At 47.5% G+C, this 26,854-nt stretch overlaps 1 protein-coding gene across 2 annotated transcripts in view; it reads right to left on the reverse strand.

The window, feature by feature from the left end:
- ARMC8 (armadillo repeat containing 8) overlaps nt 1–26,854 on the reverse strand; it is a 119,618-nt gene that overhangs the window by 15,467 nt on the left and 77,297 nt on the right. For both annotated transcript variants that reach the window (XM_044303101.1, XM_044303100.1), the window contains 6 exons: nt 22,846–22,927; nt 22,421–22,507; nt 6,990–7,082; nt 6,768–6,917; nt 5,402–5,497; nt 3,930–4,025 (listed from right to left, as the gene is read on the reverse strand). In XM_044303101.1, the coding sequence (XP_044159036.1) occupies nt 3,930–4,025; nt 5,402–5,497; nt 6,768–6,917; nt 6,990–7,082; nt 22,421–22,507; nt 22,846–22,927 (604 nt within the window). The remainder of the gene's footprint in view (nt 1–3,929; nt 4,026–5,401; nt 5,498–6,767; nt 6,918–6,989; nt 7,083–22,420; nt 22,508–22,845; nt 22,928–26,854) is intronic.

The following is a 26,854-nucleotide window of genomic DNA, read 5'->3' on the forward strand; positions in this document are numbered from 1 at the left end:
AGAAAGGTCCTGTCCAGACTCCCCGGTGATTTGTCCCAGGCCGACAGAATTGCCCTCTGAAAGGTGCGGGATCGGAATTGTGCGAACGGCACCGCTTCGAAACAGGCAACCATCTTTCCCAACAACCGTATGCTGGATCTGAGGGAAGGGCGGCGAAGATGGAGGAGACTGTGAACCGACCCGCGAAGGGCCAGACGCTTGTCCGACGGGAGGCGGACCTCCGCCAACTCTGTATCCAGGAGCATCCCCAGGAAGATCAGCCGTCTGGAGGGGATAAGGGAAGACTTGGGGTGGTTGATAACCCAACCGAACCGCGTCAGGGTCTCCAGGGTGAGGTCCACACTGCCGGATGCCTGAGAGAAGGAGGGTGCCTTGACCAGGATGTCGTCCAAGTATGGGAGAAGAAAAACACTTCTTGAACGTAGAAGGGCCAAGACAGGGGCCAAGACAGGGGCCAGGACCTTGGTGAACACCCGAGGAGCCGTCGCCAGACCAAAGGGAAGGGCGACGAATTGGAAGTGATCGTCCCCCACCGCGAAGCGCAGGAAGCGGTGATGACATGGAGCAACCGGAACGTGGAGGTATGCATCCTGAATGTCGATCGAAACCATGAAATCCCCTCTTTCCAGGGAGGCCACTGCGGACCTGAGAGACTCCATCCGGAATCTCTGTAGTCGGAGAAAACGGTTCAGGCGTTTTAGGTCCAAGATCGGTCGCACTGAGCCTTCCTTCTTGGGAACCACAAAGAGGTTCGAGTAGAACCCCCTGAACCTTTCCGTCGGAGGCACGGGGGCGACGACACCCTTGTCCATTAGAGAGCGAATAGCCGCGAAGAAGGCGGCCGCTCGTACGGGATCCCGCGGAGGACGGGATCGGAAGAAACGGTCTGGCGGAATGGACGCAAATTCGATCTTGTATCCGCAAGATACAATCTCGAGCGCCCATGCATCTGAGATGTGGGCCCGCCATACGTTCCTGAACAGGAGAAGGCGGCCCCCCACCCGGGTGGGTGGGGGCGCACCTTCAGGCAGAGGGCTGCTGGCCTGTGGGAGCCCGTGCAGGCTGGGACTTGCGCCAGGTAGGTTGCGTCCGAAAAAACGGCTTCTTGCGCCTATCTTGGGCTGGGCCAGAGGAAGAAGAACTGGCCGCGGGTCTAGACCCGGTGGTCTTGCGAAAGGACCGAAACCGGGACGAACCAGCGCGACCACGGGGGGCGCCCTTTGGCCTGGACTGGGGGAGGAGAGTACTCTTCCCACCCGTGGCCTCTGATATAAGTTCGTCCAAACGGGTCCCGAACAGGCGGGAACCCGTAAATGGTAGGCCGGCCAAAGAGCGTTTGGAAGCGGCGTCCGCCGCCCAAACCTTCAGCCAGAGTTCCCTCCTGACAGAAACTGCCAGGGCAGAGGAACGGGCAATGAGGGCACCCGCATCAAGGGAGGCCTCACAGACGAATTTTCCGGCCTGAACAATTAGTTGGGCTAAGGAGCGGAGGTCCTGAACAGGGACGTCCGACCCTAACTCCCGTTCCAGTTGCAAACCCCATTCAGAGACCGCTTTACCAACCCAGGCGGAGGCAAAGACCGGTCTAAGGGCCGAACCAGAGGCAGTAAATATGGCCTTGGAGAGGGATTCCGTACGACGGTCCTCAACAGACTGGAGGGAAGATCCGTCCTGTACCGGAATAGTAGTGCTTTTGGACAGGCGAGCCACGGGAGGATCAACCTTAGGCGGGGATGTCCACGTGGTCACAGAATCCGCTGGAAAGGGATAGCAAATGTCCAGCTTTTTGGGTGTAATAAAGCGGACGTTAGGCCGGGTCCAAGCCTTGGATACCACAGAAGAAAAATCAGCGTGTATGGGAAAAACCTTGGAGGCCTGTCTGGGGCGGAGAAAGGACACGCCGGCCTGTTCGGAGCTGGGGGGGTCATCGTGTATCTGAAAGGTATCACGGATGCTAGCGATAAGATGCCCCACCGCGGACGCCAATTTGGACGGAAGCTCTGAGTCCATGTCCACGTCCGAATCCGCCAGTTCTCCCTCAGAAAGCGTATCCCTTTGAGAGGATAGACTCGACTGAGCTCGCACGCATGGCGGAGAGAGCGAAGCATCTGGAGAAGATGTGCGCTCAACCCTTGAACGTTTCTGAGTATGCCGGGCCCTGGAAGATTCGCTGGGAGGCAGGGAACCAGTGGGGGCGGCAGAAACGGTAGTCCCAGCGGGTGCGACAGGGATTGTGGCAGCCTGCGGGAGAGGCGGTCTATCCACGAGACGGCCCACTACGTGTGTAAGGCTTTCCACTGCCTGAGACAGAGACCTAGCCCAGTCAGGGGGTTCAGAGGCACCGGGGGTCGCAGCGGGAAGCGGGCCCTGCATCGGGGCCTGACATGCAAGGCAATGCGGCTCAGATTGTCCACGCGGAAAAAGTTCCTTACAGGCGGTACAGGCATGGTACCAGGGTTTGGGGGCACCCGTGGGATCTGACATGCTGAAAGGTGGTTGTACTCTAATACAGAGACCACAAAGGGTTATAGCAGCTATGACCAGGAGGGTTAGGAGAGGGTTAACTGTCCTACCAGTGCCTCAGAAGAATGTCAGGAGTAGAGATGGAGCAGATCAGCAGCAGCAGAGAGCAGCAACAGCAGTGAGCCAGCAGATAGCGCCCACAGAAGCCGAGCGATGTACACAGGAGTTTAGAGTCCCCCACCGTGTCTCAGCTTCCTGTCAGGAGTGAGGAAGCGCGGGAAATCTCAGCAGAATCACGGGGAAAACAAGCTCCGCCCCCTCCAGCGCTTGCTCCGCCCCCAACAGGACGCGCGCGTAAGCCACGCCCCCTGCTGCCGAAAATGCTCTCAGGGCTAAGAAGAAGCCAGATGCCAGAAAATAAGGGCCCGCAGGCCCCTGGAGTGCGGCAATTTGCCCAGGTGAGTGACCCTCTGCCACCAAGTCCCCTGTTTCGCCGAGAAACAAGCTCCGCCGCGATCTGCCCATGTCGGGCATAAGCCCCGCCCCCCGATCGGAACGGAGCGGGCGGCGGCGGGAAGGGAGAGAGGGAGAGAGAATGCCGGGCTGAAGAAAGCAGCGTGGGGGGAACGGCGTGGAGGAAGGCGGCCCCCCTGCTGAGGATAACCTGAGGGGAGCTGGGGAGGGTCTGCTTGAGCGCTCAGAATAAGCGACCACGGGTGCCCCCCTTACCCAGAGGGGTAGGTGCTGCAAATAGGGACGGGGTATGGGCTGGAATAGCCATCTCACCGAACGACGTCTTCACCCTCAGTTCCTTCCAGCAGGGTCGCCCCTTCAGCCACTGGCACCGCAGTGGCAGGAAGCTGGTAGAGGGGCTTGGCGTGCGGGCGACCCCCTAGCTGGCGGGATGTAGGGGAGCCATTGCTGCCCAGATCCTCCTATTGCTTCTGTGGGGGAGGCAGCAGTGCAGATAAATTGGCACTGGCGCAGCTCAACCCCGGGAGAGCAGAGAGGTCCATGCGTCTCTGGTATCCCTAGGAAAAAGTAAAATAACAAAATTAGAAAAATAAAATATCAAGGAGAAAACAGCCCTGCAGTAGCAGGGAGTGTCTTGCCTCCTTGGACACTAAGCTAAAACTGGTAGCCTCTATCTCCAGGCTGAGGGTATAGCTGATGGAGGAGGGGCTTAACAGTTTTACTTAGTGTCACGCCTCCTAGGGAGCTGAGCTATACCCAAGGTCTGTGTCCCCCAAGGAAAATGGGCGAGAAATTGCTTATAAATATCAGGGTGATTTAATGAGAGTTATATAATAAAGCAGCACACATGGTAAAGTAATACTGTAAGAAGAGCATAGGGAGAAAATGAGAAGAGACCTGGTGGATTTCTGTTTATAAGCTATTTATTATAGAACAATAATGAGACCATAAATGTTGTGACCTCCTATGCCTCGTATGAGTTTGTTACTCACCACATAATACTTGATTTTCTGCAGGATATCATCATTTGTCATAATTAGGTCCTTAGCCGTTGTTCCATCTGCAATATTTGCAAGAATGCACAGTGTCTGAAATACAAACAATTTGGGTGAGGAATCACTTTTGCCACTTACATCAATAGAGTTAAAATGCAATACCACAGCCAGTATCATCCATGTGACTGCTGAATCCAATAACTGGCCTCAGCGGTCTAGTGCTATACATGCAAACATAACTTTGAGGCCAATGACTGGACGATTGTGGATGTATAGAACATCATTATTGCTGTAAATCACTAGTCAGACCACACATGGAGTACTGTGTACAGTTCTGGGCTCCTATGAATAAGGCAGACATAGCAGAGCTGGAGAAGGTCCAGAGGGGGGCAACTAAAGTAATAACTGGAATGGATGGACTACAGTACCCTGAAAGATTATCAACATTAGGGTTATTCACTTTAGAAAAAAGACGACTGAGGGGAGATCTAATTAATATGTATAAATATATCAGGGGTCAGTACAGAGATCTCTCCCATCATCTATTTATTCCCAGGACTGTGACGAGAGGACATCCTCTGCGTCTGGAGGAAAGAAGGTTTGTACAAAAACATAGAATTATAGGATTCTTCACGGTAAGAGCAGTGAGACTATGGAACTCTCTGCCTGAGGAGGTGGTGATGGTGAGTACAATAAAGGAATTCAAGAGGGGCCAGGACGTATTTCTGGAGCATAATAATATTACAGGCTATAGCTACTAGAGGGGGGTCGTTGATCCAGGGAGTTATTTTGATTGGAGTCTTGAAGGAATATTTTTCCCCCCTAAAGTGAGGAAAATTGGCTTCTACCTCACAGTTTTTTTTTTTGCCTTCCTCTGGATCAACTTGCTCGATAACAGGCCGTCTTTTTTTCAGCCTTATAAACTATGTTATTATGTTAAAAGTATACAAAGACTGTTAGGGTCCATGCAGAATCAGGGATTTGGGGGCAATTGCTATTTCTCACTTTGTCACTCTGCTTGCTGTTAGGCTAGTTTTTTTATTTTAACCCTGGACAAACCCTTTAAATAGGCTAATAATGAATAATTTGATTCTTCATATTAAATTAAAAGAAAGACGGACAGATTGATTATTATGTACATATCATTAAAATAAAAGATAGAATACTATTATGATACACAGGAGGCCTAATATCAAAGACCTCTTCTGACTAAATTCAACAATTTTATATTTTTGCTTAATGGAGTCAGTGAACGATGATGAGGCCAAATACTGTACACATGAAGGGGGCTACTACATGCACTGTGGAATTGTAGACATCATTAAAGGCTATAGAGAAATATGAATAACTTCTGTACCACACAGAGCTTTTCCAAACTACACATATTGATGACCTATCCTCCAGATAGGTCATCAATATCAGATGTAGTGTAGCACGGGTACTGCTGTTAGGAAGCTGTGGTGACATACCTGTTCCTTGACCTCTATATTATGCTCCCCTTCAAGAATGAAGGTCACTGCTTGCATTATCTGCTTCCCATGTGTGCTCATTATCTGGTCTATATGCTGAAAGTTCAGAAAGGAAGCAAGAAAAAGAAAAAAGAAAAGAATCATATTACCAAGAAAAAGGGTGTAGGACATAGGGTTACATTATATCTATATTTACATGATGATAACATTAGAATAACAGCCTTTTCCCTCAGATTATGGGAGCATATCCTCCAAAGCAACTAAAGATACTTCTAGTGCCGGCTGTAGAATACAGATGCTTTTTCCATGCATTAATATCTACAAGACATTTCAATATCGGCTTAAAGATAAAAAAACAATAAGGGTCTGTATCGAGGGTAAAAATGACAGCACACAATATGTTTAATTAACTTAACAAGTAGAAATAATTACCCAAATTAAACTTAAACTAATGTATTTTGCATGAGGTAGGAGTTTAATATTTTATTATTTACAACTGCGTTTGAGTTAAAGATGCATATCCTCTGGAGTGCATATATTGCTGGATATACACAATATATAAACTGGACTGTGTATTACGCACTACTTATGCAGCACACTAAAGAGAGGACGGCTTGTCAATTCCACAGCAGCCGATGGAACACTGCAGAGATCCGTGTATTGCCACTGATGCTCGGTTTATACGTCCCGATAGTCGGGCACATTATTGGGGACAAACAGCCCTGTGAACGCTCGTTCCCAACAATCTGATCATCTAAAGGTGCAGCCGATTGCCCAATGAACGAGGGAAACGCTGCGTTCATCTGGCGAAACGGTCGTTCCTGTAGGCAAGTAAATTATTGTTTCTGGGCAGCAGATTGTGCGGTCTAAACAGGGATCTGCTGCCCAGAAACAATGCAGCTGCATGAGGATGAGCGATCGCAATTCAGATCGCTCGTTCTCATATCGTGGAGGTGATCTCTTCATGTAAATTAAGCTCTTCACCTCCACTAACAAGCAGGCAATTGCCAGGAAGGAATGCTGCCTTCTTGATAATCGGCTGCTCCTCGCCCCATCTATACCCACCCCTCCGGCTTCCCCCACAGATGCCGCAACGGCTACTGACCGTGACATCAGGATTAAATGACCAGGTGCCGGCTGCATTATATAGCTGGCACCCAAAATGTATGGAGTGGGCTGAGCGCAGCCCACTCCATACATTCCCTCAGACACAATGATGTAGAGTTATGTCATTGTTGCTGAAGGGGTTACCAAGCCATTGAGCCATTCCAGAATATAGTATCCACAAAGGTCTGTGAGCTGAGACCCCACAGATGATTAGAATGAAGGGACAGTTACACATGAAAGATTTTAGTAGAAAACTTACTGGACGCGTAGACAACAAGTTTCTGAGAAGTCCCAACGTTTTCATCAGCACGTTAACATCCGAATCTGAAAGTAGCCGAAACAACTGTTCGGTGCTCAAACCTCTTAAGATGTCTGATTTTATCTTCTGATCGGCTTGAAAAGCCATGTTCTAGAAGACACAACAGACTGTTACAAGCTTACCATGAATCGTCAAAAAATTATGTCTAGAGAAGAACATTACCATTAAAGCCCAGATTCCATTGACCCGCAGAGCCGGATTCTCACTAACAGTCAGACTACACAGCAGTTCTATAGCTCCAGATTCCAGAATAGGCTGAAAGCAGAAAAATGTAACAGTGAGATTTCTAACGTTTCATTAAAGGCATTTTTCACACTCCAAATATTGATTTATTTTCCTATCCTTAGGATAGGTCATAAATATGCGACTGGTGAGGTTTGACATCAGCTGTTCCTTGAATTCACCAATACCAGCACTAGTGCTTTGAATGGAGCGGAGCTTCCGAATTAGTTCAAGGTGTAGCGGTCGTGCCAAATTACTGCAGCACCGCTGTCATTTAATTCTGTGGCAGTAGAACTGCAGTAACCCAAGAGCCCCTACACTTTAAACAGAGCTGTGCTTTAAAGTGCTAGTTCCGGCGTCTGAGACTGCAGGAAACAGTTGATCGTGAAGGTACCCACCAATCAGATACTCAGGTCCTTTGCTAAGGATAAGTCATCAATATCAGGAGTCTCAAAAAACCCTTTAACATTACAGAAGCATTCCAGCAAAAAATAAATAAAAATTATATATATATATATCTCCTATATAGTGCATATAGGCTGTTTTATGCCTCGTTAACGCCTCTTTTAGTTGATATAGTTTGTCTAATCTTGATACTTTCTTCCCCTCACAGTTCCTCAAATGACACCTACATTTATCTATGCCTCTGGCTTTGCAGATACAGAGGGGTAAGACTATAATCGCACTACTTTACTTCCTATTTATGTGCAGCAAGTGATAGACCAGTAAAATGCACAGTCTCAGTGTGTTGCATGTGATGCAACTTCAGCCTGTCTCTCCTGCCACCTGCTTGTGATAGGTTTCTCCCGGTCAGTTCTTAATGAGAGAAGGAAAGGGAAAGTAGTGAAGCTGCATTGTGTAGAAATACAGGTACACTTGAGATTCTGCACACAGCAGAAACAGAAGGTATAGACAATGTGAATCAAGGGGAGTTTTAACTCCACAACTAATCATTATATGGTCTCACCTACTATATCACTGTCCCCTGGTCCCGTAGATAGGAAAGAAAACGAGATTTTTGTATAACTTACCAGTAAAATCTCTTTCTCGCTCTTTCCTTGGGGGACACAGAAGACCTTGGTATAGCTCATCTCCATAGGAGGCGTGACACTAAGTGAAAACTGTTAAGCCCCTCCTCCACAGCTATACCCTCAGCCTGGAGAGAGAGACTGCCAGTTGCGTGTCCAAGCAGTGAGAAAAGGCAAAGCCCAACAAGGAACCAACAAGCCAACTACCCAACGGGTAACAAAAAACTCGGAAACTGTACAGAGAAAAACAATGAATGGGTGGGTGCTGTGTCCCCCAAGGAAAGAGCGAGAAAGAGATTTTACTGGTAAGTTATACAAAAATCTCGTTTTCTCGCCCAGTTTCCTTGGGGGACACAGAAGACCTTGGGACGTTCAAAAGCAGTCCAAAAGGGGGAGGGACCACAGCACCAAGGTGAAGCACCCGAAAGGCATCAATGAACCGCCGCCCGCAAACCCAGGCGGGGCAGGCAGCATCTGCCAAAGTCAGAGTATGCACCCTGTAGAACTTGTCAAGGCGTGCAAGGTAGACCTGTGGCCGCCTTGCCCAAATGCATGGCCGAAGCCCAATGCCTCCGGCCCAGGAGGCACCGACCGCTCTGGTGAAATGAACGGTGACACCAAGACAGAATCCTGCCCTAGGTGCGGAAACCTCAGCAATAGCCAATCTGAGCAAGCGGAGGACAACCACCCTGGAGTCCGTCAACCCTATGCACAGACCTCCTGGAAACCCAAGAGGCCGAACATCTACAAGAGTCGGAGATCTCCAAGTAAAAAAACGGCAAGGCCCAAACAACGTCCAAATAGGTGAGGTGTTGAAGCGAAAGGCAAACACCACCTTCAGAAGGAAGGAAGGAAGGAAGGAACGAAGAAAAACGGGATGTAGAACAGCCCTGTCCTGGAAAAGACAGAAGGCTCGTAACAAAAAAAGGGCCATTCCGGCACCCGTCAGAGACACGACTGATACAGAACACAACCGTACCGGACAGAAGGGGTAGAGAGAACCTCTGTAACGGCCCCAAGGACAAGATTGGAGCGCCGAGAGCTCAGTATATAGTCCCAGGGCGGTACCGAAGGACAGTACAGAGGAACCAAAGAGCCACTCCGAGGAAGAAGGTCTTGGCAGGCCCAGAGGGCCGGGAACGCTGGAAGAGGAAGAACAGCGCCGACACTTGACACCCCAAGTAAACGACAGAACCATGGGGAGAGAAATTCAGAGTGGGGAATGCACAGCTTCCCACAGAACCCCATACAAAAAACCCTAAGCCTTACGACAGATCCTGGACGAAACACAGCCAGGAGTGGACAGTAGCGAACCCGCTGGAGTCGCCTGGCAAGCGGGCGAAAACCCAATGTGATCAGGCGCAGACCAGTAACACGGGCAGAAGGGTCGACAAAACTAGCCCCGTCGGCCCTCGAACAACGTTGTCCCGTATCCACCCGAGTGGGGGAGCAGAGGACAGATGGAAAGAACCCAAAGGATCCGCCAGATACCAGGAGAAGACAGGCAAAAGTCCATGCTGATGTAACCACGTTGTACAGCCCCGGTGTGGGAGATCAAAGGACAATCTGGATCGAAAAAGGTAGTCCCCCCAAGTTATCAAGAAGGCAAGTCTACAGCAGGACCATGCAATCTGCACTCAGCGGGAGGACAGCACGCGGTAGACTCGGTAAATAGGCACACAGCTAATACAGCCAGTGTGAACCAGGGAGACAGCACGAGGCCAAAAGGAACACCGGAACCATCCACATGAACAACCATGCTCTCCCCAGAGGGGAGGACAGTGAAAGAACAGCCTCTGAAGTCCGGCGGGAAGCCACATCGGAGTGATCCGTACCGAGCGGGAGCCAAACAAAGCCGGCGAGATAAGGCAGTGGAGACAGAGGCCGGCATAACACCCTCCAACCGAAAGGAGGAGGGGTGGGCAACAGGGAAGCCATAGGCCAGCTGAAAAGCAGAACCCGCTACACTGAGAGACGCCCGGTCCACCGCCTCGCAGAAGGCGAATACCTTGGAGAACCCAAGGCGGAGGTCCTCCGGACCTGGGTAATCGAGCACCCAAGAGAAGTTGGGTGACCTTCCAGAGAATAGCAGCCGAACCTGGCAGCAGATCAGACAGAAGCGCAGAGGCGCCAAGAGGAAGGACTCATACCACACTGCATCCGAAGAGGAGGAAATTGCAGCAGGCAAGGGAATCGCAGTCCTGCACGAGCCAACGAAGAATTCGAGAGGCGCTGCAGACAACAGCACTCTCGAGCATGTGACCACTAGCGCAGGGGAACAATGCCGCGGGAGGACGAATGGGTACGTATCTAGGGACCACGAACACACCCCGGGCGGAAGGGCCACGAAAGGAATGAGTACCACCCAGCTAGGTGCAGTAGCGAACAAGTAGAGCCCGTCTACTTATAAAAAAGGTATATACCTTGAATACATTGGGCATTCATCTGCTGTTTGTTGGACACCACCTCAGGCCCACACAGTTGGACCGAATGAGCTCTTTAGAGAATAGTGCAAGGCTTGCTGGAAGCACCATATCCCAAGAGAAAAAAGTACATCTCAGGATAAAGGGGGGCATACGGACGAGTAGCCCCGTAAGCAGTGAGAAGGCCAACCCACCTATGGGAGGAGAAGGCATACACGGCCCAAACAACGGATAGAGCGCACAAGAAAGTCCGCCCACTGCAAAAAATAGTCACTCAGCGAAGAATCAGCCAGAGTCCAACCGTAACAATGGAAGTGCAAAGTGCAACCCGAAAGGTAGTCATGCACAAGACTAGTACGGCATGCGATGGAACGCAAACAGTCCGCCCAGAAAAGGGGGAAAATGTACCTGGCAACCACTGCAGAGGCCTGCCCAAAAAAAAGGGGGGGATGCCAAGGCCAGTACCTACTCCGGAAAGGTAGGGCATACCATACTCCGCCCAGAAGGGGGCCATGCCCATGGCCGCACATATCCAGCAGAACGCAGGAAGGTCCACTTTAGTGAAAGGGGGCATGCACAGGTTATTCTATCATTAAGTGATTGTGCAAAAATCCACCCAACACCGAATGTCGTGAGAGTGCACCACTCCGCCAATGAAGGGGGACGTGTACCAGTCCAGCACAGCATAAACAAGGACAGCCGTGGATCGTGTGAGCGTGCAAAATGCCGCCCATGGAATAATGGGGGGTCATGCACAAGACCAGCACCGTATCCAATGGAAGTGCCAGCATTCCACCCAAGTTAGAGGGCATGCTCATGACCGGCAACGCATCCAGTGAGTGCAGTATTCCGCCCAGAAATGGGGGTCATGCACATGGCCAGCCACGCATCCAGTGAGAGCGCCGCCATGGATGAGAGTGCACGTATGTCGCCTGAGGAAAGGAGACATGTCCATGGCGGGCAGCGAATCCAGTGAGAGTGCGGCACACCGCCCACGGAAGGGGGGGGGGGGGGGGTCATGCAGATGGCCTGCAACGGATCCAGTGAGAGTGCAGTGTACCTATGAAAGGGGTTCACGCACACGGCCGGCACCGTATCCGGTGAAAGTGCAGTATTCCGCCTAAGGAAGGTTTCATGCACATGGCCGGCAGCGAATCCAGTGTTCCGCCTATGGAAGGGGAACGTGCACATGGCCGGCACCGTAACCGGGGAAAGTGCAGTATACCTCCTTATCCGGGGAGAGTGCAGTATACCTCTCATGGAAGGGGTTCATGCACATGGCCAGCACCGTATCCGGTAAGAGTGCAATATTCCACCTATGGAAGGGTTCATGCACATAGCCGGCAGCGAATCCAGTGAGTGCAGCGTCCCGCCTGTGGAAGGGGGTCGTGCATATGGCCAACACAGCATCCGGCGAGAGTGCAGCAGTCCGCCTAGAAAAGGGGGATCATGCACGAGGCCAGGCCGCAGCCAGGGAGAGTAGTTCGCAGTATTCCGCCTAGGAAGGAGGGTCATGCACCTGCAGCCACCAGAACTGGAGTGGGTGACGAAGTCTGGTCAGAAAAAAATCTGCATGCACTTGGCCAGCGCCGAATCCCGGGAGAGGGCAAGAAAAAACGCCTGGGAGGCGCCGCGGCCGGGGAACACGACACACCGCCTAAGAGAGGGGGGCATGCATACAGACAGCAGTACTGAATGATGAGGCTGCCGCGTCCTGCGCAGCCCACAAGTCCAGTTATTTAAAACAAAATAATAGTATTTTTTTTTTTTATTATTATTTTTATTATCATTATTATTTATTTATTAATATTACAGCCTCCCTGAGGCAGAAAGGGGGCCACCATACAGGGGCACAGGCCGTACAGGCCCTCAGGAGCCGGCCAGTACCCAAAGGGTTAACAGGCATCTGGCCTGGGGGCGGCGCAGCGAACCCCTGGGGGTGGGGGAACCTCCAGGCGGGAAGAATCCGCGCCTGGAGAGTTCCCGCCCCCCCCCCAGAGGCCAGAATGTTGCGGCCTAGTAGGCCGTGAAGCCGGGGCCTAAATTTTAGCGTCGCCCGGCTGACCGGGGCCGCAAGTATTTAAAGTATCGGCCGGGCCTAAGCCGGCCGCGGGAGCCCCCGTACCGGTCGCGGGTGCCCAACCCGAGCGCCGGAAGTGCGCAGCAGGCCGCGAAGCCTGAACAAACTATGCAGCGCCCCGGCCGGCCGGAATGCACCGACGGCCGGCCGGGACCTGTTGGAACACAGCGCTATCCAATGCCGGCTGCGGGAGCCCACCCGGCAGCCGGGAGAATCAGGGACCCGAGAGGAGCGTGGAGGTGCGGCCCAGTAGGCCGCGATGTCTGGGCCCAAAGTTGCGGCGTCCGGCCAACCGGACGGATGGTCGGCCGGCCTAGTTAGAGCATAGTGCGCACATGCAATGCAGACCGCGGGTGCCCACCCCGCGGCCCGGAAGAGTCAGGGGCCCGAGGAAGGAGCACCGGATGGTGCGGGCCAGCAGGCCGCGAAGCCTGGACTAAATTTTGGCGGCGCCCAGGATTACCCATGCCGTCAGGAGCGGCAGCAGGTCCTGAGCAGCGCACCGGTAAGCGCCCCCTCTTTGCGCGCGTCCTGCACCAGCGGTATGATCTATGGCGGGGAAGAGAGGAGCAGATTGCCGCCTTGCGGCACCCCAGGGACCACCCTAGGTCCAGCAGGGCCACCCTATAGCCACTCTGCTATAAGAGACAAACATTTTAAATCTGTCTTTGGTAAAGCAATGGGTAATGCCTAAACCTTGCACCTCTCCGCTCTCGGATAGGCTACCAGTATGGGGGTCAGTCACGCAGGAGACCGGGGAGGGAGGGGACGTAGGGCTGGAGAAGCCACTCTCTCACCACAGATGTCTTCACCCTCGGTCCGTTCCAGCAGGGTCGCCCCTTCAGCTACTGGCACCGTAGTGGCAGGACGCTGGAAGAGGGGCTTGGCGTGCGGGCGACCCTTGCGCTGGCGGGATGCAGGGGAGCTGGGCTGCCCTGGTCCACCTTGCCTTCTGTGGGGGAGGCAGCAGTGCGGATGACCGGCACTGGCGCAGCTCAACCCCGGGAGAAACAGAGAGGTCTAGTGCGTCTCTGTTGTCCCGTATTCTGGAACAAAAAGAAAAGAAAAAGTAAAAATCAAAAATTTTAAAACAACAAAGGAGAAAACAGCCCTGCAGTAGCAGGGAGTGTCTTGCCTCCTTGGACACTAAGCAAAAACTGGCAGTCTCTCTCTCCAGGCTGAGGGTATAGCTGTGGAGGAGGGGCTTAACAGTTTTCACTTAGTGTCACGCCTCCTATGGAGATGAGCTATACCAAGGTCTTCTGTGTCCCCCAAGGAAACTGGGCGAGAAAGGATATTTTCAGCAGCTATTTATACATGTGGGGACATACAGAGAAACCTTGAAGACAGAGTTTAGTGAGGTGTGGAGGTACCAGATCTACCAGGGGGGATTACATAGGCGATGTAATGCTGTAGTTTACAGGAAGTCAGCAACACAGGGGAGTAAACACAGGGGGTATAAACAGGAGATCATGCTCTGGACTGGTGGTCAGACAGGGCATTACATGAACACAATAAAAAGGATGGACGCAACTGAGCTGGGAGAAAACAAATGACATGCGGAGAATACTGCTGGTGACTTAGCATTACAGTATATGTACCTGTCTCACTTGTAAGGCCTCATGCACACGACAGTATTTTTCATCCATGTTATATTCACATTCATTTCTATGGGGCCATGCACCTATCGTTGGTTTTGGCCATTCCATGAATTATAGAACATGTCTATCTCTGGTCCACACTGTGGACCAGAATGGTCCCTTCTATTGCTGGGAGTGAGAAAAAAATGGAGTGCACACGGATGGCATCAGTGATTTGCAGACTGAAATATGGACATGGCCATGTGCATGAAGCCTAAAGGAGAATTATTTAGCTTCCATCTAAAATAATGTTGAACAACACCTTACTGGTTTTCTTATATTGCACAGAATCCACAGCACCTGACCTCACATCTCCCAGCATTCTTTGCTGGTTCAGTCTCTGCATTTAACCAGATCATGTAGATGTAGTTTTTAGCAGTAGCAGACTACAGCAGTATGTAATAATTAATTTAATCCATCTTTTTTCTACAAAACATACCAGTGAGCACACATTTCTAAGAACAGCAGAGGTAGAACCGCGGCACTGACTGTACGTGTTTCCTAAGAAGTGTCACACAGATGTATGGTAGTTTGTTCTGCATAATAACAGATGATAGTAAATGATCAGATCCTATACAAAGGGTTAAAAAGGATGACTCATGCTGATTGCTTCCATTAATTTTCCCTACCCAATTCACTAATTTAATTTCTGTTAAAAACAAAAGTACAGGATGTTTCAGGATGAATGCTACGAGTAGTAATGGAAAACAATGGTGATGCAGTCATAGTGCTCATTGGGGAGTCATTAGAGGTCTCTACACACGTCATTCCTGCCCAAAATGTGCAGGGATATGTGGTGCGCCATTGGTCGTGAATTTTTTATACTGTCAAATCCATTTTCTTTCAGATACATTTGTAACATTCAGTAAACAAGCTCTGAACTTCATAGGCTTTTTATAAAACAAAAAAACTATTTTGTTTTGTACAAGAGCTTTAAAAAAAATGGGGGTCAAATAATATACCCCTTCTACACGGGCCAGTTTTCGCAACTCTGACATGTGTCACTATGTGGTAACAACATTGGAACACTTTTATTCAGCCAAGCCATTCTGAGACACATTGTACTTCATGATGGTCATAAATTTGGCAGATTTTCCATTTTAATCAATTTTTTTCTTTAACACATCGAGAGTTAACAGCCAAATAAAACTCAATATTTATTACCCCGATTCTGCGGTTTACAGAAACACCCCACATCTGGTCGTAAACTGATGTGAGGGCACACAAGAAAAAGAATGCCATATTGTTTTTGGAAGGCAGATTTTTCTGGACTGTTTTTAGATGCCATCTCATTTGAAGTCCCCCCAATGCACCCTTACTGTAGAAACTCCCAAAAAGTTACCCCATTTTGGAAACTAGGGGATAAGGTGCCAGTTTTATTGGTTCAATTTTGGGTACATGTGATTTTTAAGTAGATCATGTGCTATTTTAAAATTATGTTTTTGTGTTTCCATTTTCTGAACGCCAATGGAAAAAAACAAAATTCTGCTGATCGTCTTGTGCAGGAGCTAATTTTTTGGAGGAAGAGTTGACTTTTTTTTATTGGTACCATTTTTGGGTACATATGATTTTTTGTTCATTCATTATAACACTTTATGGGGCAAGGTGACCAAAGAATTGGTTGTTTTGGCACAGTTTTTATTTATTTTATTTTACAGTGTTCAACTGAGGGATTTTTTATTTTAAAAAATCACTTTTTTTTTGCTTTTTTTTTTAACTTTATTTCTGTCCCACTCTGAGGCTTCAACTTTTGAGGGTTTGATCCCCTCTGAAATGCATTACAATACATCTGTATTGTAATGTAATACACTAACAGGCAATGCATTACAATACAGATGTGTACTGAGTAATACACTAACAGGTTGCCTAGGAGATGGACCTGGGGCTGGATCTCCTCGGCCTCTGTAGAAGGCAGGTCCCGATGCGGTGCAAGGCACTGGGCAGCCTGTGCATGGCATCGGGCTGCCTTGTCGCTCATCGGGTCCCCGCCATCTAAGCGCAGTGACCCAATGGACTCCCTCACCCGCCGCAGGCACCTTCTATGCCGCGGTCAGCGCTGACCATGGCATAGAAGGGGGTAATCCACCGGCATCGGCTTTTACAGCTATCAGGGACTGCCGGGCCCCTGCAGTGATCGGGTGCCCGCCCGATCACCATAACGTAATAGTATGTCAAAATGCAGCTGCCATGACGTTCTATTACATCATATGTCGGGAAGGGGTTAAACGCATTCTAAAATTGGGAAAAAAAATCAGGAAAAACTTAAGAGTCTAGAAGAATGGTCCTCAGCTTTTAACTGGACTAAAACAATATCCAGGGAAGTTAATCATAGAGAGTTATCTCACTAAATATTACTTAGATTGCATCTAACACCTGTGCAAATGTGTAAAGTTAATCCATCAGATTCAGATAAGTCTTGGAGGGGGTTGTCGAAAACAAGATGCCTACATTAATATATGGTGGACCTGAACTGTCTTAAAGACTTTCTGGTCCTTCCTATTTAGGGTAGTAAAAAGGGTTTTCTCTGACGGTAGTACCCTAGTACCCTGCACAATCCTGGAAAACCCCTACGGACCCTTCCTTATCAGATGTTTGGCAGGGAGTTGACTATGCTTAGGATATTGAAAGGATTTTGGTGGTACTCTCTCTCCTTGGGGACCGCGCTTTAATCAGCATAAGGAGACTTATAGGCCATACATACTCCTCTAGGATTCATAGTAACAGTTTATAAGTCTAGAAAAATCCTCCAAGTTGATCCAGAGGAAGACAAAAAAGTAGAAAGGGATGAAAATGAGCTCTTAACAAGCTCTGCCTCTAATGCCACCAGATGTAAGTCAACGTTTGAACCTTTAACTAGGCCTTGAGACATAACTTGGATAATTAATAAGCCAGCATCTCATCTGCAGACAGCTGTTTTGGGGCGATTTCCCCTCATCAGTGCAGAGCAGAGAGTACTGGCTTAACTGGGTGAGAGGCCTAAGTCATGATTTGGGGATACAATCTCTCCATGGGGAAAGAGCGCTTTAATCAATGTGAGGAGCAAGTATGGCCTATAAGCCTCCTCACGCCCCTAAGGCCCCTTAGTGAACGCTGTAAAAAGGGGTATTGTTGGTCATTAAGGGGTTAATAAGTCTGGCACATCTCACAACAGAACAAGCTAGATCAAGAGTGGTTTGAAAATGCCAGTCTTGATAATTTCCCCCAATGAGTAATCTCCAGTTTACAGGTTCCTATTGTCCGTGTGGCTCCAGTAAAGTGCTGGCTCCAGTAAAGTACAAAAAAAAAGTATAAAAAAAATCTATAATAAGAAATCAAGAGGAAAAAAAACAGATTTGGCAAAATTGTTTCACTATCTGGTTTTAAACAGTAAAAATAAAATATAGCAGATACCCTCTCTTTAAAACCTTCCCGGACACTGCTGCTCCTAGCCTCATACGCTATATTTAGGGACCTTGCGCTCACACATAGGTTCTCGCCAAAAGCCTCTGATGACATTTTGTCTTCTTCACAACAACATTACTGTGCAGTCTGTGTTCTATCCAGAATGAAACCAGCAAAGTCTTATGATGAGGCAAATAGAGTAGATTTAAAGTGAAGAATTATGTTAATATTAATAGAGGGTCAAAAAAAATAATAGTGGGAGCTCCCTTTTATATGCAACACCCACTTTTCTCTTTAATGCGATTGCAGGGAAATGTAACAAAATATGGGTATTTGTACGTGACAGCTTTTAGTAAAAAAAAAAACTATGGGAAACTGCTACGATCAGTCTTGAAGGACTTGGTTGACGTTGAAAATGAGAAAGAACCGTATATAACCTCACATAATTTATGGGATTAAAAGTTTGGCCAAAAGTTCGTTTATTCTGCTCATCCCAGTGACGGCAGTGATCAGATGTAGTGCAGGCTCATTTACTTGCAATGCAATTATTACGTCTTAATTTCTCAAACAGATAAGCAGCTGAATGCTAATTAGGTTTCCCAAGGAAATATATAGAGGGAAAGGAAAGTTAATCTTTCCATAAGACTCCAACCCACAGTCATTCGTTTAGCAATGTAGACAAATAAATTTAAGAAGTCACTGTGTGGGGAGCACGTAATAACATAGGACTGGGTGATATAATAGCTAAGGCATGTTAAGAGCCTGACTAGACTTTACTGAAGTTCAAAAGACAAAGAATATCGACTCCCACATTTAATTATGCATTAAAGGGTTGCTGTCACCAGAATTAACCCTCTAAAACTGTCTGACATTAACGATGTGCTAATGTCAGCAGAATGCATCTCTATTTTCATGTTAATTGATGTCCCTCTATGGCACAATTCTTACTTTAGTAATATGCAAATTAGCCTCTAGGAGCAGGGGGGGGGGGCATTGCTCCTACTCCTAGAGGCTTTGTTCGCACACTTCATTCCACGCCCTGCCGTCCTTGATTGACAGGCCAGCGTTCGTCTTCTCCTGCCGTACCTGTAAGCTGGTTAGGCGGCACTGCGCAGGTGAGAGACTTCTCCTGCCGGCCCTGTGTGCTGGGTAAGTCTCTCACCTGCGCAGTGCCGCCTAACCAGCTTACAGGTACGGCAGGAGAAGACGAACGCTGGCCTGTCAATCAAGGACGGCAGGGCATGGAATGAGGTGAGAGAACAGAGCCTCTAGGAGCAGGAGCAATGTCCTGCCCCCCCTGCACCTAAAGGCTAATTTGCATATTACAAAAGTAAGAATTGTGCCGCAAGGGGGGCATCAATAAACATAAAAATTGCAGAGTTGGATTCTGCTGACATTTGCACATCGCTAATGTCAGACAGTTTAAGAGGGTTAATTCTGGGGACAGCAACCCTTTAAAGGGGTTGTCCCAGGATAACAGATTTCTGTGCTTGTGCTCCATCATTTTCTTTGGATCTGACGGAGATAGGTGAATACAGCTCTTGGCTATCTTCATCAGCAGAGAATGAATGCAGCAGAAGTCGCTGCAACTACATTCAAATGGGGTACTTGTGATGACCCTTTACTCGTGAGCAGTGGGGGTTCCTGCAGGGGATTGATCAGATCACATATCCTGTGGACAGGTAATGTAGTTATGGTTGGACAACCCCTCTAACCCCTTTGCACTGTTATAACATGTTGTGACGGGAAGGAACACCATACTATTACAGCACACTCTTGGCATGGGCACAGGAGCTGTGCAGCACCTTAGATCAGGGCTCGACAAATCCCAGGCGCCAGGTCGCCATGGCGACTAGGAATTTTGCCCTGGCGCCTATTTGCCTCTGCTTGAAAATAGGCCCAGCAGCCGGGCGCAGACACTGGAGGGTTAGGACCGCTAGCAAAATGAAACTTTTTTTTTTTTTTTTTTATTACTTGCACGGTGCGCCCGGGTTCGGACTGCCACCCTGCCCGGACCCCTCAGCTTTCGGCTCCATCGTGGTTTGGCCACTCTCTCTCGCCATCTATCGGTCACAGCGTGCGTCATCTCCAGGGCAGTTAAAAATGGCAGAGCCCGTGTGCCGGTCAGAGAGCCTCGGCGGGGAGAGAGGAGTTAGTGCAGGGGAGGCAGAGCGGGAGCACAGTTAGCGGCGCTGCACACGCGGACAAGTGGAGGTAAGACAATCCGGCCGGCTCTGCTGCTGTAAACGAGGAGCTCTGCACTTAGTTTGTAATGTCTGCCTGCTACGGCCATGAACCCAGGGGGGAGCTGCACACATGCTGCCGTCATTAGGCCGGAGCTCCTGCTAGCCACAACTGGTGGCCATTCCTGCAGTTACCATTCGGCCACTTCTTAGTTCTGTCCCTTTCTAGGAAAGCTGGGTGACAGCCTGTATACCACACAGAAAGCTGGGTGGCAGCTCCTAGGAGAGCTGTGTGGTATACAGGCTGTCTGTCACCCAGCTTTCCTGGTCTACTGAAGAGAATATATCTCCGTATAGGAACATTTAGATACGTTATCATATGATTTACCCCTTCAGGAGTATTGGAAAGCCGGGTTGCAGCTCCTATGAGAACTAAGAATGCTGAATGGCCAAATCATCTGATGACTTCTCTATATGTTCCCATACTGAGATATGTTCTCCTCAGGAAAGCTGGGTGACAGGCTGTATACCACACAGGTCTCCAGGAAAGCTGGGTGACAGGCTGTATACCACACAGGTCTCCTAGGAGCTGCCATAAGACTCCAAAATGGCTAAATCATCTGATATATCAAACTCCATTTATATCAAACTCTACATGTAGCGTGTGGATTTGCTGTGGAATTCAGTTACACGTGGTAAAATCCTATATTACCACAGTGCAGATTTGAATTGTGCACAGTAGGTTCATTTCCGTGTGGATTTTATGAAGTGTGAGGATTTTTGGGAAAATTTTATCCATTTTGCTGGTATTGGCTGCAATACGCTGTGGATTTCATAGCTGCAGTTCTATGAGATGAATGAGTCCGGACCAAACATCCTGGGGAAGGGATCTCAGTTCAGTCAGCTGCAGCGCAGGGATTACACACACAGTGACGTCACAGCGCAGGGATTACACACACAGTGACGTCACAGCGCAGGGATTACACACACAGTGACGTCACAGCGCAGGGATTGTACACACAGTGACGTCACAGCGCAGGGATTACACACACAGTGACGTCACAGCGCAGGGATTGTACACACAGTGACGTCACAGCGCAGGGATTGTACACACAGTGACGTCACAGCGCAGGGATTGTACACACAGTGACGTCACAGCGCAGGGATTGTACACACAGTGACGTCACAGCGCAGGGATTGTACACACAGTGACGTCACAGCGCAGGGATTACACACACAGTGACGTCACAGCGCAGGGATTACACACACACAGTGACGTCACAGCACAGGGATTACACACACAGTGACGTCATAGCACACTTATAATAAACAATGCCCATGTTGTTTGGGTCTAGACTTCTTTATATGTTAATTTAAGAGGTGTTATTTTTGTCGCTGAAAAAAAAAAAGGCTTTATAAAAGGTAAAAAAACAAAAAAGGCTCCTAACTTTTTTAGCTGGCTCCTAGATTCCAAGAAAATTTGTCAAGCCCTGCCTTAGATGCTTCACTCAATGCTGTTTGGGGGCTACTTCTTTCATCCCCTCAACCACAAAGTGATTGTGCAGTGCCAAAAGACATGCCTCGACTAGAGAGGAGCGAATTTCATGTTATGAATTTAATTCACGCTTTGTCTGGTGGTAAAAGGAGAATTGCGTTATAGATTCCGTTACCACGGACCATAACGCAATTCTATGACGGAATGTATAACGGTATGCCTTTAGAGGCATTCCGTTATTCTTTCCGTCATAAAAGAAGTCTATGGCCTGCATAACTGATCCGTCCAGTTTCCGTTATGCAGGAGAGGACTTCCCTACATAACGGAAATGGGACGGATCCGTTTTGCAGCCCATAGACATAACTGCAGTAGATTTCAAAGGAGAAAGATGTGGGCAGATGCGGATCCCCTTTTCCATCTAGTAAGGGTTTTTTCACACTGCGCCTTGATCATCTGTTTACTGAATGCATTGGGAAAGGTCCAAAGTGCATCTGCTAAACTGTCCGATAGAAACCGCTCTGTGGTACCCTTTTATGGGTCTGTTTAACATATGCCCTTGAAGCTTTTTTGACGAATACAGAAAATTGACAATCAACACCCCCCCCCCCGGACTCTTAAAAGGGTTGTCTCACTTCAGGAAATGGCATTTATCATAAAGACAAAGGCACTTACTAATGTATTGTGATTTACCATGTTGCCTCCTTTGCTGGCTAGGTTCATTTTTCCATCGTATTATACACTGCTTGTTTTCCTGATGACCACCCTGCAATCCAGCAGCAGTGGCCAAACTTGCACTTTTTCCTATAATGTACAAGCATGGGCATTGCTGCTGGATTTGCAGGGTGGTCGTATTCCCTGGAAGCAGGTGGTGTATAAGGTGATGGAAAAATGAATCAAGCCAACAAAAGAGGCAATATGGATATTCACAATACATTAGTAAGTGCCTTGTAGTAACTTTCTCTACATGATAAATGCCATTTGCTGAAGTGAGACAGCCCCTTTAAGCCCAAATGAGTATTTCTATCTATCAATCTATCGAATGTTTAGCTTCTTATACTCTGTAACATGATAGCCATAGATTGGCACAGAATTCTAATGTGACAAATCCCCTTTGCTTCTCAATGAGGGAAAAGTAACAAACCTCTTTACTAGGTGAGAACTCAAGAAGAAGATTGCATAACGTTGATGACGCCACCACCAGAATATCATCAGGAGCATTCTGCAGGACCTACAGAAAAGAATTAATATGTTCTAGGTTTAAAAGAGAATCAAACAGATTTTGTGTTAACGAAGCTTAAATGCATGGATTCAAGATGTTTGTACATCTGCAAAATCTTTTTTTCAGTAAACTGGACTATGGAAAATGATTATTCTGCATAAAAGTGTGGCATCACGATGATGTCCAAGGGCAAAGTCTTTAGATGTTTCATAGGATTGGGTCATAGATAAAAATCAAAAATAGCTTTTTCTGAATTTTACATTAATGTCCTAACCTCATTGAAAAGCAGTATAAGGGGGTCACGATGCACAGTGGCAAAAGAAAACACAACTTCATTAGTGAATTACCTTCATTAGGGGCTTCCACACAGCATGATCCTGAAAACTTGTACGGAGTTGTTGGACTGATCTGGATAAACTATGTAAGCATCTAGAAAAAAAAAAGCAATTACAGGTTATCCCGGGTTCAGGCATAAAGCATTTTCCAACCTATGACACAACATAAAAAGGTGCATATAGCGCACGCCTAGCTGTAATATAAGACACCTGATTCAGTACAGCTGAATAACACTTGTACTGAACTGCAAAGTCCAAAAGGAGCCGTTCTCAATGCACTAACCTCAGGGTTAGTCGCTGTATCACATAATGTTCAGACAACAGCCTGCAGGATATACACTGACGAGCAAAAGGGTAACAATGTTTTGAACTTTTGACTTTCAGGCTCCATATCTCACCATCCACTACAGCTTGGAACGTGAGACTACCATCATTTTATAGACAATCCTCTTGGCTATCTCATACATTAGACTTGCAACTATTTAGCATATGATCAGTTATGCAGATTCTTGTCATGTAACTACATTGTTGCCGTTTTGCTCCTAAAATTCTAAATTTATTTATTATTTTGTTAGTATTTTGTAAATCCACCTTTGGCTTTCAACACTGTCAGAATCCTTCTAGGCATGCTCTCGATCAGATTCAAGCATGTCTTGACTGAAATCTGTTCCCGGGTCTCTTCTACACATTCCCAATATTGGTGTATACTGGTTGACTCACTGGGGCACGAATAAAGCTTTTTCTTCAATCCAGATCCTCTACTTCATTGTCATTAAATCATTTATTTGCAAATCCCGAAGTATGCTTTGGGATGTTGTCCTGCTGGAACACTATGTTGTTCTTTTCATACCCACAGTACTCGAGTGTACGAAGTAACTCATCTTGTAGAATACTCACACATAGCTCAGCATTGAGACCACCATCATCCTTGTCAGGTAGCCAACACCTTTGTCTGTGAAATAACCCCATATAATCAGGCTTTCTTCACTGAACTTGACAGTTCCTACAATTTCTCGATCCGTTAGCCCCCTTTTCCGTTGTTTCTTCCACACCCAGCCCAGTATATTGACTTTCATCTCATCACTCCAAATCATCCATTTCTAATCTTCTACTGCCCACTTTTTTGCAAACTCAAGCCAACACTTCTTATGACGATATTGAAGTTAAGGCTTCTACATCTTTTTTCAGGCCACCATTCCAGACTCATGTAATGCACGCAGCTTACATGGATATCTGTGATCTCACTATTACAAAGCATATGAGCCACCTCCACTGCTGTATTTGTCACGCCAGAATGGATAGACCTTGTGATGAGTCGACTTGTTGATATTTTGCCTGGACATCCACCTCTTGGCTTTGGAATCGATGGACGGACTTCATTTTGTATTCTTCCAACTGTCTTGGCACTCACATTACGCAGTTTGGCTGAGATACTGCTATTGATGAGCTGGATGATGCTATTTCTCTTTTCTTGGGAAATCTTCTTCTGGTCCTGGATTCGAACCAGTGACCTTTCATTTGGGAATTAACCTAATAACACACTGAGCTATTAGGGAATGTAAGAACAGGTTGTAAATTGTAGTATACAAGAAGAAGATTGTTATACCACCAGGAGCAAAACTGTTACAATGTAGTTACATGACAATAATCTGCATAACTAATAATATGTTAAATAGTTGCAAGTCCAATTTATGTATGAGATAGCCAAGATGATTGTCTATAAAGTGATGGTAGTGTCATTCTAAGCTGTAGCGGATGGTGAGATGTGGAGCCTGAAAGTCAAAAGTTCAAAACCTTGTTACCCTTTTGCTCGTCAGTGTACATAGCATCACACTAAAAAATGTTTTAACTTGAATCATTGAAATATTTTTTTAATTTTGAATGCTCTCCTAAAAGAAGAATTGCTTTAGTAAAGTTCTTTTAAAATGGCTGTTGAGTATGTGATGTCTGGAGAATAAAGGACATACAAAAAGCAGTGTGGGCTAGCACCAGTCCATCCACCCAATGGAACCATATGAGGCAAAAGGATCATGTAAAAATAGGAATCACAGAGTAGAGCCCTCAAGGCTGCTACACCGGGACCATACGAAATAAAAAGTTTTGGAGACCTCTGTATATGTTGCTGATCTATATCAGCATGAAGAATGCATGCGATCGCAAGGCAGTAAACATTCAGAGACTCCTGCTGCACCAAGTTCATCCCCATGTTATTCTAGGGTGATGATTGACATCCACTGGAGAAAACGTCTCTGTGTTAGCCACGAAGTAGCACCCTTGGTGGCATTACTTTGAAATAACCACTACGTACTTATAGAAGCCTACATTCTGAGAACAAAGTTGAAAGACACTGAGAAGGTTTTCCATGCTCCTACTTTTACACAGAAGGAATTTTACTGGGATTTCCGAAAAAACTCTGTTAACACTAGCTTCTGGTGTTCAGTAGTGGTTTCTATTGGCCTTTCTGGTAAAAGGCTGCAACACTACTCACCCCATAAAAAATACAGGAATACCAACAGACCCAATTGAAACCAATGGAGATTTGTCTATCAGTTTGAGAACCCATCTGGCATTGTAGTCATATTGGTATTTTAAGCAATTAGAACACATAGTAAAAGATCTGTCACCTACATACAGTGTGGAAAATAAGTATTTGATACACTGGCGACTTTGCAAGTTTTCCCATGGAGAGGTCTGTAATTTCGTAGGTACACTTCAACTGTGAGTGACAGAATCTAAAAAAAAAAAATCCAGAAAATCACACTGCATGATTTTTAAATAATTAATTTGCATTTTATTGCAAGAGAAATAAGTATTTGATCGCCTACCAATCAGCAAGAATTCTGGCTCTCACAGACCTGTTAGTTTTTCTTTAGGAAGCCCTCCTACTCTGCACTCATTACCTCTATTAATTGCACCTATTTGAATTTGTTACCTGTATAAAAGATACCTGTCCAAACACTCAATCACACTCCAACCTCTCCATCACAGCCAAGACCAAAGAGCTGTCTAAGGAAACCAGGGACACAATTGAGGACCTGCACAAGACTGGGATGGGCTACAGGATAATAGGCAAGAAGTTGGTGAAAAGGCAACTACTGTTTGCGCAATTATTAGAAAATGGAAGAAACACAAGATGACTGTCAATCTTCCTCGGTCTGGGGCTCCATGCAAGATCTCGCCTCATGGGGTAAGGATGATTCTGAGAAAGGTCAGGAATCAGCTCAGAACTACACAAGAGGACCAGGTCAATGACCGGAAAAGAGCTGGGACCACAGTCTCAAAGATGACCGTTAGTAACACACTACGCCATCATGGATTAAAATCCTGCAGGGCACGCAAGGTCCCCCTGCTCACGCCAGCACATGTCCAGGCCCGTTAGAAGTTCGCCATTGACCATCTGGATGATCCAGAGGAGGCATGGGAAAAGATCATGTGGTCAGATGAGACCACAATATAATTTTTGGGTATTAACTCCACTCACCGTGTTTGGAGGAAGAAGAAGGAAAAGAACAACCCCCAGAAAACCGTCCCAACCGTGAAGCATTGGGAGTGGAAACATCATACTTTGGGCGCATTCACACGAACGTGGTTTGGTTCCACATCCAAGCCGCATTTTTTGCGGCTCGGATGCGGACCCATTCACTTCAATTGGCCCACAAAATATGCTGTCCGCGTCCGTTGCCCCGCAAAAATGATGGACAAGAATAGGACATGATCTATTTTGCAGACAAGAATAGGCATTTCTATAATGGCCCGCCCGTTTCGTAAATTGCAGAACACACATCGGAGCCATCCGTGTTTAGCGGATCCGCAATTTGCGGACCGGAAAACACTGCACGTTCGCGTTCACGAGACCTTTTCTGCACATCGGAGGACTGCACTGTATTGAAGGGAGGATGGATAGGGCCACTCCTTTCCTCAGTAAAAGTATTGAAGATGGGTCTTGGCTGGGTCTTCCAGCATGACAATGACCCGAAACACACAGCCAGGGCAACTAAGGAGTGTCTTCGTAACAATCATT

The sequence above is a fragment of the Bufo gargarizans genome, chromosome 8 (genome assembly GCF_014858855.1).
Source record: "Bufo gargarizans isolate SCDJY-AF-19 chromosome 8, ASM1485885v1, whole genome shotgun sequence".
NCBI lineage: Eukaryota > Metazoa > Chordata > Amphibia > Anura > Bufonidae > Bufo > Bufo gargarizans.